At 40.8% G+C, this 16389-nt stretch overlaps 1 protein-coding gene across 3 annotated transcripts in view; it reads right to left on the bottom strand.

The window, feature by feature from the left end:
* The window catches only part of limk1a (LIM domain kinase 1a), a 57515-nt gene that overhangs the window by 3928 nt on the left and 37198 nt on the right, over positions 1 to 16389 (bottom strand). For 2 of the 3 annotated variants that reach the window (XM_042414709.1, XM_042414710.1), the window contains 12 exons: positions 8486 to 8595; positions 7006 to 7221; positions 6630 to 6735; positions 6003 to 6217; positions 5419 to 5605; positions 5109 to 5195; positions 2707 to 2838; positions 2488 to 2547; positions 1991 to 2056; positions 1416 to 1584; positions 1233 to 1288; positions 37 to 194 (listed from right to left, as the gene is read on the bottom strand). In XM_042414709.1, the coding sequence (XP_042270643.1) occupies positions 37 to 194; positions 1233 to 1288; positions 1416 to 1584; positions 1991 to 2056; positions 2488 to 2547; positions 2707 to 2838; positions 5109 to 5195; positions 5419 to 5605; positions 6003 to 6217; positions 6630 to 6735; positions 7006 to 7221; positions 8486 to 8595 (1562 nt within the window). Of the gene's footprint in view, positions 1 to 36; positions 195 to 1232; positions 1289 to 1415; positions 1585 to 1990; positions 2057 to 2487; positions 2548 to 2706; positions 2839 to 5108; positions 5196 to 5418; positions 5606 to 6002; positions 6218 to 6629; positions 6736 to 7005; positions 7222 to 8485; positions 8596 to 14503; positions 14661 to 16389 lie in introns of those variants that run through there. The other variant, XM_042414711.1, reaches the window with a different exon arrangement.

Below are 16389 nucleotides of genomic sequence, written 5' to 3' on the forward strand. Positions count from 1 at the left end.
GTAACATTTCAATGTGATCTATTGTTGATGTCTGACCGTTTGTCTGCGTCAAGGTCACAGCACACAGCAGCTATGGGGAAGAAGGCAGGGGGACAATCAGGGGGACAGTAATGCTCCAGGAAGCCAGACACGTTCAGTCCAAAGTCCATCGCCCTGGGGAGGTAGTCTGGGTCTGCATTCACCCTGCCAATGATCTGGGGAGGGCAAGAAAAAAAAAAGAGAAAGAGAGAGAAGAGGTAAGGATTAAAGTGTCAGAATCGCCTGTCAGAACAAAAACAGCAGAGCCAATCTGCTGAAAACCAGTAAAACCTTTTGAACTGAAGCTGATCATTCCCGGCAGACCACAACTACCGTTTGCCTGCCTGTCAGCAGCCACATGAAGACAACTTTGCTTTTCTCCTCTCTGTAATCCCTGCGCTATTCTCCAGCTAATGGTGTCCATCTGGGGAAGTCATTTTCTGAGGCTTCTCAGCGACCGAACCAAACTGTTGAGCCCAAATTATGTGGCCCAAAGCTCACCACACTTTGGGACTGGATGTTCAGTTGGAAAGTAAATACCTTTTACTTCTCTCGGCTTTGGAAAGCTTATCCACAAAAATGTCGAACTTCGGAAAGGCGAGATTTTTCCTCGTAAATTAAATAGGTATTTAATAGCTGTTAGGAGGAGCTGAAATGAGCCTTTTTCCTGGAAGACATTTTGAAATGTCACAGCAAGAAAAGCGCAGGTGTAAACAATAAAATTAATGATGGCTAAACTCTGTTGAGTTGCTTGAGTTTAAGGGTCCTGGTATTGTGCACACTGGCTCACTGTCACACTGTGTTTCACTGGAAAATTTGAGCCATTAATGTTTTCAGTAACACCTGTGACTTTCCCGCTGTGACAGATCTATTCTGACAGAGCTCCGCATTTTGCAGAAAAACTGTCAAAAATGTGGACTTTACGTTGAAGTCTGCAGACAAAGGAGAAGTGGGGTTGTGCATAAAATGTTGTTGGTTGTAAACGAGCCAAATTCAACATGTAGTATGAATTAAACTCCAGAGAAATTTGAAGGGATTTAAGGGATTGTTAAGTGACAGGAAAACAACTTTTACAAGTGACAGTCAATCATACTAATGAGGAAAAACTGATCTGTGTTTTATAGTTTTGGCAGATTTATCCCAACAGTGACTGTGAAAGCGTTTTTTTGATGGACTAGAGAAAACATGTCTGAGAGTGGACGACGGTCACTCACCTCGCAGAGCATGATGCCGAAGGAAAAGATGTCTACTCTCTCATCGTAGCTCTTGCCTGGGAAGAGGAAAGAACAAAATTAGACTGTTGTTTATTTTGGCATGTAGTTTCAAAAGTGTGGAGGAGTTTAACTGAATAAATCAGTATCTAGATATTATTTAAAAAAGATCATATAAATTCATACCGTGGATCATCTCAGGAGCCATCCAGTAAGGGTTTCCCACCACGGTGTACCTCTTCCTGCGGTCGGGCCTCTTCAGGCCTGACAGTTTGCCCTGCGACAACTTCTCCTCGTGTTTGTCGTCAATCATGAGCCGAGCCAGCCCGAAGTCTGCCACCACCACTGTGTTGTCCTACACGCAGACAAATAAAACACGTCATAAAATGTTACTGTTGTGCTGCAAATATACAGACTACCAATTACAGCTAGAGAGTAATAAAAGAGAAAAAAACATCAAGGATATAGCTCCTTAAGGCTGTTTGAAATTCAACTTTAAGCTCCACATTTCTCTTTAGATGTGAGCTCTACAATAATAACTTTTTGTTTTCATGACACAAGTACAATGTTCTCTCTGTTTCATGAGGTTAAGCTGGAGGTTTACATTGCACGTTATTCAAGGAGTGTGTTTTAAGAAGGCTTAAACAAAGCTCTTCTTTGTTTTAGTGTCTGAACTGGCAGAAGCACTGTGTCGAATCATCAAAGAAAACAAACTATATATGTGTACGACCACAGAGATGCATGAACACACAAGTTCTTACCTCCCGGACTAGACAGTTGTGTGAGTTCAGGTCGCGGTGGATTATGTTCATGGAATGCAGATATGACTGAATGACAGACAGATAAGACAGAGAGGAAAAATAAAAACAAACATTAAAAATAGAAGGTTTCAGTGGTAATCTAAAATGAAAGATCCTGTATTGTTTCATCTCTAGTGTTGTAAAGGCAGTAATCCTGTCATGCATGACATTCATCATCATGCTCATATCGAGGGAAAACACTGAGGAAGCCACAGTCTAACCCTGAGGGAATTCATGTTGTAATGTCCATAGAGGGGGATGGAAAAGATTGTAAGGAGAAGTGTTGTAGCTCACTAGCATGGCCACTAGAGGGAGGCAGCTGTAAACATAATAGGAAGCAATTCAACCTTCCTTCACTGCTGCACTGATCAGGTCATTTCACTGCCCCTTCACAGATGTAACTGCTTTTCATAACTAACTACTACAATCACATGCATCATTTCTGTCTTTGAACTCACCATCCCAGCAGCTATGTCATGTGCAAAACTGACCCGCTGGTTCCAGGGATAACTGCTGTCCTGTGAGCAAAAACGAACAATTAAATGTCAGTGTTTTCAGTGGCAGTTGATGCAGATTAATCTTTAACAAAAACTTAAAGCTGGAAAACTACAAAGACCAAACTATTTCCTCAATTACCAACAGAGTTACCCCCTAGAGTTACACACTCTCCTTCTCACCATTTTCTTGATGATGTCCCTCAAGGTGCCTCCCTTTATGTACTCTGCGATGAAGTTGAGTCTTTTGTCCTTGTAGAGGACTCCAATGAACTTGAGCACATTGGGGTGATCCAGGCAACGCATGACCTTCACCTGAGGAAACAACATCAGATATTTTTACACATCAGCCCAAAAATAAATGATCTACAACGAGCTGACAGAGATACCAAAGAATGTCATCTCATAAATACTGATCTGGGATCAGTTGTATGATGGGAAATTATTCATCATCATGGTGCTGTGAGACTTTTCTCCCTTCTTATTAGGTTAACACTTTATTTGGACTGATGCTCACATTACAATTGGCTTATTATCAGTTGAATTTAGTGTTAATATTCTACTTACTACCAACTTGTCCACTGTTTACAGTCTAAGTGTTGACATTCTCCTAACTGACAGTCTGAGTTAACTCTGTTGTGTGATAATCAATTTACACCAGGTGGAATATTAACATTGGACAGCCCAAATGAAGTTACAACATTTTTCTGATGGAATTATTTGTACAAATGCATTTCAGGGCATCTGTTTAGATCCATCTTTTGTGTCAGAAGGTTTACAGTCAGTCCATCAAATTTGTAAACTGAATTTTTTCAGGCGAACTTGCTAAATCACCTGTTCTTAACTTGGTTTCTTTTGCTTTTTGAACCATATACAAATAACACTAGTAAAACTGAAGTTTTGTCTCAGCTTGAGTCCCAATGTAACTGAACTCTGAATTTTAAAGATCTCCTCGAGGCATTTTAAGAAATACTGGGCATGGAATAATAATTTGTGTCTGAAATATTTAAAGAAAAAAACTACTTCTTCTCCTTCATTTAAATATTCAGAATCTATGAATATGCAAATATTTTTTCGTTTCAAAAGTTTAACTGCTGGACAAAAGATGTCTCCTGCTTCACTGTGAGGTCCACTCTCAGTGTTTGTGCACTGGAGGCTTCAAGTTTCCACATCACATTTGTGTAAGTTGCATACTGGACCATGATTGGCTTCCAAACTGGTTATGGTGTTACAAATCCTGCTCGTAGGTCTGCTCCTTAAGCTGAGATTCAGCATGAGCACAGAGAAACCTCCAGTGTCAAGCTCTGCATATACAACACTCTGCACAGTAGAGTTCATCCAAGTGAATAACAAGCAAAACACATTTTTGACTAGAGGAGGACTTTACAAGGAAGTTTCCTGCATAGCTACTGCTTAGAGCGCTGCACTGACACCTCATAAAACACTTCCTTCTGTGAAGATTGGACAGTGGAGGAAGACGAGGAGACAGGTCAGCATCACACACACAAAAACCTGAAATATTAACCAACGAAAGTCTGATGATGTCTTAGTCTGAAATTGTCTTTCCTCATCTTCACTAGAGAGGCTGTGAAGTTAACAAGAGACGTCTTTAAATGTGTAAACGTGAGACCACCTACACACAAACAGCCAGCAGGGGTAATAATCATTCTCATTATGGTTCGGGGTTGTTTTATAGCCTCTTTTTTCACTCTGTCTATGCCAATTACAAGTACAGACTCAGTATTCTCGTAACCTAATAACAAAACTAAACCCCACGCATTCACACAGAAACAATTTTCCTGAGCTTCAAAAATCTCAATTAGAGGGCTGTTAACTGGATGAGTGAGTCTACGATACTTACATCAAACAGCTGGTGTTGATGTCCACCGCAAAACCAACAAAGAGCTCAGGAGTAATTCAGACCACATATACTTAACAAGTCCTCTTAAACTTACAGAAATCTACAACATCAAGATATGAGTCACTCTTTGTTATCTCTTCAAATTAATGGAACGACAGGAAAGAAAAGCTTTGTGTGGGAGGTAAAGTAAATTCTTCTCATTCATCATTTTTGAAAGAAAGGCCTGTATTAATACTCGCTTTTGTCCTACTTCAGTGCTTACTTTATGTTTTTTTAACTTTAATTTATTCAGGCGAGAGAACTCTTCCTTTTATCCAGCTGTGCTCTACATTCACACAGGGGAGCTGCTAATTTTAACCACAATTACAGCTTCTGATCATGCACAAAAAACTTTTTTTTTTTTTTTTTTTTTTACCTCCACAGCCCAGATTTTCTCAGCTGGTCCTGGAAGTCAAACCTCAAACTTTCTAATAATATGACCTGCTTCACTGACTTGAAGGATGCCCTCATTTAAAAGACTCAAACTGGCTTTGAATTATAATATCTGAATAAAATTATGTTTGTATGCAAGGAAATGATTTCTGAACATATTGATTATTTTATGATCTGAGGTAAGGACTTATTGATTTCAAATGTGTGTTTAGGACAAGTGAACAGTTGACTCGGCTGTGAGTAAATCTTACACTCCTAAATGGAAGAAGTGGGATTGTCCACATCCACTCACCTCTTTCAGGAATGTTCTCTGTGTCTCGTCATCAAAGCGAATCAACTCCTTCATCACCATCACCTCTCCTGTCTCCCTATGGGTCACCTGTAACAAGACGCAACGAGTCAAGTTGAGCAACAAGCTGGGACATAATTTGTGATGCAATCTTAATCAAGAAGTGTTAAACTTACTGTATGTTCTTACTCAGCAGGGGTCAAAGATGGGTTAAAACCATTCCTGCCTCTCCCCATCTCTCTTACTTATCTCAATGCTGCCATCTTGTGGACATTGTAAGTATGACTACGAAGCTTGCTGGACTCAAACGTACCTTGATGGCTTGTCCGAAGCAGCCCTTCCCCAGCACCTCTCCGTGGATGAGGTCAGACGGGCGGAAGATGCGGTGCGTCCGATTTGAGACGACGCGGAGCGACTCAGAGCGATTGATGTCCTTCCTCTGTGAGATGGGGGACGCTGCGTTGCTGGAGCCTGGTGACTTATCAATGCTGTAGCTCCGCCTGGAGGGTGAGAGGGGAGACGGGCAGCGTGAGGAGAGGAGAGGGACGGCCAAAAATGGAAGGAATGAAGAAAAGGAGAAGAGTATTACTATGTGCTGCTGCGATGATCTTGAAATTAAACCTTATCTTTATCAAGGGATGATACAGTATATGCTAAGAGGACAACAGGAAGAGTCTCATACACTCTAAAACCTTTCTATCATGTTGCTCACCTGACTTACAACTGAACCTAAGAAATCTGATGCTTTTCAACAATTTAATACTATACATTTCTGAGCAATGAAAAGACTTGCAGCAGCACTTTATAGCTATCTAGCTAGAATAACTTCTACTCTCCATGAATTAGAAACAGTATGATAAGATGTCAACACAAGCACCAGCTCTGTAAATGTCTTACGTGATGATGCGGGACCTTAGGCTGTTGATGTCGGGGTTGGGGGGCTGGGTGATGGGCAGGACGGGGCTGGGGCCCTCAGACAGGGGAGGGGAGGACAGGGGGCCGTCCACCTGCTCTTCAGCCTCTGAGGAGCCTCCTTCCTGCCCCTGACTGTGAGGGTCGTGTTCGATGGTGAGCTGGAGCAGCCGGCTCGTCTCCTGGATCAGCAGGTCGATCTAAAGAGACAGAGGGGGGGTTAAGTCCAAATTTAGAACAGCAGAGATCGCTGTGGGATACAGTGCTGCAGTAAGATTTTCAACTTTCACATCCCATGGCCTAAAAGCTGACTAAAGACTTCATCAGGCGGGATGAATATTTAGCAGTCATCCTCTGTGGACACGTAACCCATAAATCATTAAGGTAGATGAAGTAGCCCACAGAGAATAAAACTGGTCTGTTACATTGTCCATTTAAAACAAGTGAAAGCAAAACATTACATATTTTTTGAAGTATTTTTTAGGAAAGAAAAGAAAGAAATAAATAGTGTCACTTTTCCTTCCTTGGCTAGAGGAAAATTTAATAAATCAAGGTTTTTATTTACTGATTTCAAGTGTAATATTTCAGTAACAATGCATTTGGGACTGATACCTCGTCCAGGGGGACGTTGTGAATTGGTGTCCCGTTGATTTCCAGGATCCTGTCTCCAACGTGAATGGAATTTTTCACATCCGGACTGATGCAGTCTTCGTCCACTCTGCATAAGGAAAAATAATAAATCAGTTGCGGAAAAATGAAAGGACTCTTTTTTTGTTACACGTGCTCATTTGGACCTGGTATCTGATACAGTCTCAGTTCATTTGAATAACAGTGGCTTCCCTTTCCTTTTCCTTCTTTTGTATCCTACATTTTAAATGAATCTCATCCATCACCCTTCACTGTGTGTCCTCCATCATTTACTGATCTCTTTTAGTGCTGCAGCTGTCTCACATTCTTTTTCCACACAGATACCGACAAATTGACTCACTGGGAGACTCTGACGGTGTGTCCATGTTCAGGGCTGTAGCCGTTGATCGGGCTGAGTGGCTGGTCAATGGCCACAGAGAAACCCCGCCCTCTGTGTCCGTTGTTGCCCTCGGCTGAGGCAGGGATCGACACCAGTGTGACCGTGTGAGGGATCCTCGAGCATGGCGAATCCGGCAATGACACCGGGGTGACGATGGTCTGGTAGTAACAGTGACCACTGGATCCAGAGAGGAAGAAGAGAAACAGGAAGGAGACGATGAGGGAAGGAAGGGTGGAAGGAAAAGGAGAAAATGGGAAACCTTGTTACTGGCTGTCAAACAGTCCATGCAATCATAAAGAGCACAAGTTCTCATTAAAACAGTTTTTACAACATCACATGTTGTTGACGAGATGTTGCTTCAGCTCATTTTGGGAAAACACTGTGAAGTCATTGTTTAAAGGCCAGCATGACCTCTGATTGATCTGTATCATAAATTTGTCATACAAACAAGACCTGAAGAATGCTGGGAATCTAAAGAGGACTCATAAAATAACTATGAAGTGATTCAAAGCTAACACACTGGTGCTGACACTTAATTTGAATGACCCTCTTTTTACAGACCACACAGCTCACATTACTCTCTTATTTAAGCTTCACCTCTTTGACACCAGCTATTTCTGTAATTGGTGATTTTTGTTCCGTTTGTCACTTGAAACAACCCGGCCTTGCATCATCTAAATCTCTCAATAACTGTAATGATCTGACTCAATCACACAGTCATCACCCAACTTGCACTCAGAGGGACAGGACAAAGCCTGTTCTGTCTGTATGGATCTCTATGTAGTGCAAAGCCTCTGTTTTTTAAAGCCTGAGGCTTATGACAGTCACAATAACACCAGTAACACAAGTCAAGATCATCCTGAAACTGAAACAGATACATAACATGACCTGTAGGCAACCGACAATCTGATGTTCATACTGTTCCTGATTTGAATCTGGAGGTTTAAAAACTTTATCTCTTAAGTGGTTTACTGAAATTTACTAAACTTCTACTTTGTGTAGGGCTCAAAGCATTCTGAGCATGTTTGTGTGTCATCTTTCCGTCCATCTACAATAGACAAATGCACCAAATTTCACACTGTAAGGTCAGATATTTGTGGTAAAACTGCAGTTCAGATGGATTTACAATGCGCATTGTGCAGTCATCATAATGTAGACAACAGGTTGTTTAAAGCTTCAAATAAGCTGCATCAATTTAAGATTTTGTCAATCAACGGCACATGTTTTTTGTTGGATTTGGATGCACTTTGACTTGGTTTAGCTTGCAGAAGAAGAGGGAATTAAAAAAGAAAACTAACTAAAACAAGTAATAGTTAGGTACGTTGGGGTGAAACACAGCAACCACACCACATACTGCATAATATACAGGCTGCCAGCAAGAAAACTGGATCAAACACTGTCTGACTGTGCTTTTTTTAATTATATAGTGCTTGAGGCTCACCAGTAGAGTTTGGATCTCTCCACCAGAGCGTATGTGTCTCCATCACCGATGAACGCCCTGCAGTTCAGACAGGTGAAGCATTCTGGGTGATATTTCTGTTCCCCTGCGACCTGCGAGAAAAAAAAACGACAGTTAAATCAACGTTCTGCCTTTTGCTCCATAAAATTTACATGTAAACAACATGAATAAAAAAAACTGGTGCACTACAATGTCAAATGGATCGTGTTCTGATCTACAAAGAAAACACTCGAGGGTATTGTGAATTCATAACAGTTTTTGCAACGTTACTGGAGCAACAAGCAACATGAGGCTTTATTAACTGGACTGAGAAGTAGGGCGAGGTCTGGTCACTGACAGTACAAGCTGGGAGATTGGGTTTGCTGCTTGCCAGATCTCCTCCAGAGCTTAGGGCAGTTTTGCAAACAAGAGAGGGAATTGAGTTACGGCCAAAAAAACAGAACAGGCAATGACCAGATTAATCAAACCGCCTGGCAGATCCGGGGATGGTGATCCCACTGGAGGCTCAGTGCTCCTCAGACCAAGACTGTTAAAATGATCTAATAAATCCAGAGGAATGAAAGACTGACTTTGCATCATGAACGCTGTAAACCTCCCACTTTTACTGTTGCTCTGTGTGTCCTTGTTTGATGTGAAATCGATTAACACCTCCACGTATCAATATCGACCCCTTTTAACTCCTTCAGGTAATCTTGCACCCGTTGATGCAAATGACCCACCCACTCGAATACCTAACGACCGCTACAGTATGATTAAACATGAGCTACGATGCTAATCACTAAAGGTCGAGTTGACCAGAGCTGTTCGATCCCTAGAGGCTGTGCTAGTGGTTTCATTTTGTGCTTTGAGTGGCAGAAAATTTTGGAGGGAGTGGGCCTCCTGACAGCACTTTTCAACTGCAACGATTTGCAATTCTAATTCAGTATACCAAGACTAAGGAGGGGCACTGCATGGAGGACTGCTGAACAAAGAATAGTTAATTAAATACAAAGTAAAAAACAAAGAAATTGAGAATTTTGTATTGTGTAGTCCCATTATTTAAAGAGAAAAAGCAAATATTTGCATAGCATTTTTTTTAAAAAGGCTCAGTCAGAGGATATTATAGGGTTGCTAATATCAAACCAGTGTCACTAAAGAGCATGATTTGAACCCATGGATGCAGACTTAGCCTCAGATGTGAATTGCAGCCTTTAAAAACCTCATGGAAAGCTAAATCAGAAATACAATCTCCCTGAAAGTGAAACACTACTTCTAAATGGTCAATAAAACTAAAACAAAACAGGGGAAACTGAGACAAAAAGGAAGAAAATGTGCAGATCAAAGAATCAATAAAATCATTGTCTATAGCCATATGTCTGCCATCCCGACCTCCTGGGAGAGCAGCACTGAAACCACGAGCGCACACAAACAGATAAACACATGCCGTGAGCCCTCAGGCTGCAGGGAGGAAGACACTGTACAAGCAGTGTAATTAATTAACAGCTTTTTTAAGTAATTCATCTGAGCAGCTCCTTCCAGCTAAATACCACCACTCGGCTTTGATGCGGGGATTAAGGTCCTGACTTATTTGTATCTTTTGAGAAAAATGTTTTTTTTCTCGCTCTGTTTTTCCGTTTTTTGGAGAGACAACAAATAAAAAATAAAAGACACAGAAAAGTCAACTTTGGCTGCACATGTTGTTTGGTGGTTGTTGCAGAGAGACAGAGAAAGAACCAGAAGAGGAAACAGAGACACAGGCCTACAGTAATGGCTGTGTAATGGATGAGGGATCAAGGCAGCCGTAGGCCTTATTGACCGACCTAATTTCTTTATTTGTCCTCCATGCTGCCTCATAAAAAGGAGACAAACAATTACTGTCAGACATCTACAGGAGAGTTAGTGAATGTAAACATATCACATCACACAAGTATGAAAGAGAGATGAGTAAAGACAATATAAAGTCTTAACCGAAGAAGGATTTAACGTTATTGTGGGACTGAAATATGTTTTTAAGGTCAAATACAACAATTTTATGATGGCTTTAGTACATTTGTTTGTTATTTCTGGCTTACATGTCACCCTACAAATGGGAAAGACAGGAAGCGGGGACAGCTGGACGGAGATGAAAAGGGTGTGTGGCTCTGCACATTCAACCTGAGACTATGGCTGCCATTTGCTTGCCATGCAGGCATGACACACACACACACACACACCCTCTGTAAAACCACATGTGACAGGCGGCAGCTGCTGTGCTCACATCCAGGACATGCATCCACCCCAAAGTGTAGATACAAAGGCAGATAGTAGCAGTTGAGAGAAATACAGGGAGAAAGAGGGAAGTGCTGTGCAATTTCTACATAAGTCGTCACTCAGTATGGTATTAAACCATCTGACTGCCTGAGCAACAGCTTTAAAAAGACGGATTCAAGAAACATCACATGTATTAACACACCACTGGTTCCACTTTTTATCCTCTCTTGACACAACGGCTATGTGTATGTGTGTGTGTATGAGTGTATTAGCTCATCATGTTCTTAGAGTTTATAACCGCGTGTTAGCCGGTCATGTAGCCTCGTGGCTCCTTCTAGTGAAAACAAACCAAACTGTGTGTCTCTCTGAGTGGAAGGGTGAGCGGGTCGACGGGGGTCCAGGAGTAACCTGGTCAAGTTGCTGCACAATGCTCTGTTGCCACTGGAGACGGGGCTCTGGGGTCACATATTTACCTTGACTTATATGAGAGAGTAATGTGCCGCCTGGTTATAGAGTAACTGATAGAAAGGCAGTTCAAGAAGAGACTTCTTAGTCCAGAAGTTCCCAACCTTTTGTGCTTGTGACCCCTTAATGTAAAGCTTACTATTCTGCTACTTGCGAGCCCTCGTAGGTAGTATGTGTATGAGTTTGTGATCATTTTTTTAGAGTTACACAAGCTATTTGTAAATCACTAAATTTGTGTGTATATTTCGTCTTAAGTTCTTAGTTGCTATGGATGACTAGTTTTAAACTAGTAATTTACTAAATCGAGTTACACCATTAAAACCTAATAAATGTGTTCTCTAGTAAAAACTTTAGTATTGTGTAAATCAGTTGATAAATGTAACGAAATGTAACATATCTGCCAAAAATAACAGATTTACGGGCCAAATTATATGTAAAACTTAACCTTTGTATCCAAATGTAGGTATTACTTAAGTTTAATATGCATACATGGAGAAATATGTGTGCTTCAGAGTATGTAATGTTCATTTTTGGTTGGTTGGTTCCGTTATCTTGACAACAGTTACAGCTGGCAGTATGTGGTTGGATGTAAATATCTCGTAACAACTAACCTCTATGTAAGAACTAGTTTTTTTTGGTGCAACCTGTTTTAATTCAGTGATGAGTTAATCTGAAGTAAGTCTGAACTTAAGATGAGCTGATAAAAACGACTCCTGAGGAATTAAGACTATACATTATAAGAAAATGATGACAAAGTAATGACAAAGGCTAAAAATAAACATTATTTTAGTATTTCTTCTCTGTTTCCTTACTCTCGACCACCAGGTAGAGAACCCCATGTCTTAATCTTTGATCTGGAATGTGACGACAGTGATGGTGGTCAATCTATAAGCACTGTAGTACAAAGACTGTAGACTTTGGACCGCCGTTGTCTCTGAGGCTCTGAACAGTTGGTGTGAAAATTAATGAGAAACTGCACTAAATGATTTAAATCACTGATTCTACAGGCTGAACAGTCAGGCGCAGAGCTCGCTCTCACTTACTGACTCTGACATTTAACATGTTCAATCCAACAAGGACCAAATGAAGCTAATGGTGCTGGACACACATCAGCCACAGACACTGCTGGACCCTCGAACTTTATTTGTTTTTAAATGATTTATATGTTTGACTGTTTGACTATGTTGGCTGTGGAATGTGAACAGACACTTTTAAGCTATTTGGAGGAATTTATGACGGTCTAATGCTCTTGGCGACACTAAACAGCTAAGAAACATGTTGGTAGTAAGTCTGGGATTCTTCGACATCTCCTTCAGGTTATCAGTCACCCATGTTGACGTTTCCTGGGCGGTCTGGGTGATCATTTATCTGGACGTAGTAATTAGTTTGCAACTTAAGTTAAATGTTTATGATTTGAGTTGAAAACTGTGGAGGACCAGAAGTGACAAACACTCATGGGCTATGGCTCTAAAGGAAAATTAAAGACGTAACCATTAATATATAATAATGTAAATGGATTATGAAAATATTCTAAAAAAAAAAATCCATTGCTTGTAAACAGTTGATAAAATATATTGCACTTCTACTTTTGATTTGCTCTTTTTATTTTTTATGTTTTATGTTTAGTTCCTATTTTGCCTGCACAACATTCATTTTCTACACATTTCCCATTTTCCCATGACATTTTCCATTTTCCTCACATTATTTCCCATTTTTGCTGTTGATTATATTTGGTAATAATACGAGTGTATGTGTATGTGCACGCCAAGTATCAGTAATAAATACAGCAAGAGCAGTAAATACCAACTGTATAGTAATAAAAGAGAGATTTCAGAGATTTAATTTGTTTGCATTTCCACATAAAATATTTAAATTATTCATATGATTTCAGTTATACTTTTGACTTATCAGCTTATTAGTGACATCTGTCGCCTCTGTAACAGATTAGAGGAGGCAATTTGTTTTAAGCATTATCCTTTTATCTTTATTTATAATATCTTTCATTTCAAACTAGGAAGGCTAACAGGTTATCAGCTCTTGTAGGTCTGCTGTGATATGTTGCAATTTGCATCAAGTATGAATGAGGATGTAGATATCTGTGTGTATTTATACACAGGAGGACCTCATCATGAACCTCTACATGCTTCCTGGTCTCTTTATCTCTTCAAGTCTCACATTAACACCAGTCAGAACCTCTGACTTCAATCAGCTCGGGCTAAATGTGGAATGATGACCTCATATCAACAATGCTACAGTGCTTCTGAATGGCCTCAGCAAATTACAGGAGATCTGGCTCTGCTTAACCTCATGTTTGATGTAATGGACTTTACTACGAGCCTCCTGCGTTGGCTAAACTCAAAAACAGAGTCCATATGTGACTGAGAAGTGTGTTTAGAAAAATGACCTCATGCTGGATGTTTTGAAGCGATAGTAAAAACAACACGTGCATTAGGTACCTGATACTCAACCCAAAGCGAGACCTACAACTGGGTCAAATTCCAAAAATGTGTCAAAAGGATTTCATGAAGCTTAAATAAATGTGACCAAGACGTGTTACAACACAGCAATCAAGGCTGTTTGAGAAATAAAGTCAGAGGAAGGCGTGATCACCCTCATAGACCTTCAAGCTACAGTAGACATGATTACAGCAAATACAATTACACTGAAAGCCTGAGAGAGAAGACAGAAGACCACATTGATGCTCTCTGAATGGAAACCCCCTTCTGTCACAAACAGTACAGAACCACAGTATACACAGGCCTCGGCTTTAGAAACGCGGTTAATATATTCAGCCTCCCTTCTATCTGTAGATAAATGAGGAAACTGTTTAAAGTGAGGCCTGCGTGTACAGAGGGTGGTAAATAAAAATAACACTGTGCAGTGACACAGGTATCAGACATGACAACTGCAAAGCATGCACTCGGACGCTGAATCCTACTTTTATCTGAGGAAGAATGCTCTCTAAAAATAGCATGCGTGCCATGGCTCATCAGTTTTTCATGACATGAAAAAAAAAAAAAAGAAAAGAAAAAACTGGAGCGCCTCATTAAAAAAAAAGAAGAGGAGGAACAGATCAGTAATTAGAAAGCAATACGCTGACCCAGTTTAAAATGACACACAAAACACAGCAGCGTACAGTAACATGCTTCAGCTTCAAATTTAAAGAGATGAAAGATGGAAAGAGCCCATGCAGAAGCAACCACTTGAGACAGTGCTTCCCTGCCTCCTCGCCGGCTCATGGATGACCGTATATCACCCATGAGACACCCAGTAACCGGCAGCAACAGTGGCAATGAACAGCCTCACCTTCTTATCCCTTTTCCACAGCCTGAGACAGCAGAAGCTCCAGAAAAACAAGTCTCCCACCATGTCAGCGAGAGCCGGCGTCTCTCTGCGCTGTTCTAGTTCATTCTACTGAGGCAGGCGATCCCCCTGCTGTCACAACAAAACACTGGCAGCGGCCAAACCGGGCAGAGAGACAGAGCTGCCAGAGGAGGGAGGGAGGGAGGAGAGAGAGAGAGGGGGAGAGAGGGCGGCCCACGCCTTTGCAGCTGAGCTCATCTCTGAATCAATGTCAGCCCTCCTCGCTCTCCCCCCCTCCCACCCTGCTTTCCTCTTCTCTCTCACTTTTCTATGACCTCATCGTTTCCTGTTTGGACCCGCCCACTCTTGCACACGCGCCGGCTGGCTTTTTCAGCCCATCCCACCCTCCCCACCCCCACCCCCTCTAACCCCCCGGTGTCTTCAGCAAATTCCTCGCCCTCCTCCTTCTTCTTCCATCCTGCAACCACATTGTGAAACCGGAGAGTGACAGTTATACGCGTAATTTGTGAGATGTCATGTGGAGGAATAATGTGATACTATTTTTCATTTGTTATTTTGTTGATGTTATATAGTCAGATGCATTTATTTTTTTTATACTAAAGCTATAACAGCATTGTTTCAATGCTTTAAGGAGAGGTAAAAACAGAGTGCAGTACACTGGAGTAAATAACTTAACTTACAGTGTATATATGTTTGTCCCTTTGATCACAATAACATGCTCTGATTAGAGCTGCAACTAATGATTATTTTCATTATCTATTAATCTGTTGATTACTAAATGTCAGAAAATAGTGAAAAATTGCCATCACCACTTCTAAGAGGTCAAGGTGGTGACGTCAGATTGCTTGTTTTGTCCAACCGATGCACCAAAAATATGTGAGTTACAGTGATATAATAAAAATATTTTTAAAAAACATGGAAAAGCCGCAAATCTTTACAATTGAGGGAGTGGAAGCAGCCAATGTTTGACATTTTTGATGAATGACTTGATAAATAACTTGGTTATCAAAATTATCATTACTTTTGCTGTTAATTGACTAAATTATATGAACTACATAAAGCTGAGGGTCTTTGTTATTGTAACTTCTTTTAAAACACATTTTTTGATTTTATAGGACAGGACACATATGTCACTTATCTTTTTCTTTATACTGTTCGCTGACCAAGACTGACCAAGTCAATGTTTAACATCTTGTAGACTGATAAGTTAAATAATCAAATATTGTAAGTAGTCAGTAGATAAACAGATAACATATTTATCTTGTTGCTACACTAATCTAGATATCAGATGACAAACTGTAGGACTTCACATGAAAATGAAAGTAAGGAAACAACCTAAATGTCCACTTCCAACAGCAACACAGTCCTGAGTCACATGTAGGACAGGTGTAATATTATTACATTGTGATTATGTCGAGTAAAGGTTGCAGTCACACAGCATAGAAGGTAAATCAGGACATGTGATGTGCTTGTGCAGCTCCGTCCTTCCTCTCTTCTCAGGCCTCGTACAATCTCTCTTCCCAGGTTTGTCTCTGCTGCTGCGTCACTCCCACGTCAACTATGTGTCTCTGTCCTTGTCCTCTCACTTTTAGCTAATGCCATCAACATGTCCTGCATGTCAATGTCGATCCCTCCCCTCATTTACAAGCTTCTGAGTGGGCAGATATTAATAGTCAGTCAGATGCACTCTCTGCACTGCCTGTTGGTTATTATGTTGACACACAGGAGACAGACTGCAGGGAGAGATGGCTGGTAGGGAAAACATGATTAAGTTACTGTGGGAGTTATGGGAGCAGCATTAGAGACAGTTCCAGAGAAAAGTACAGGAAATATCTGTGTAACAGGTCAGCATACAGATGATACCACAA

The sequence above is a fragment of the Thunnus maccoyii genome, chromosome 6 (genome assembly GCF_910596095.1).
Source record: "Thunnus maccoyii chromosome 6, fThuMac1.1, whole genome shotgun sequence".
NCBI classification, from domain to species: Eukaryota; Metazoa; Chordata; class Actinopteri; order Scombriformes; family Scombridae; genus Thunnus; species Thunnus maccoyii.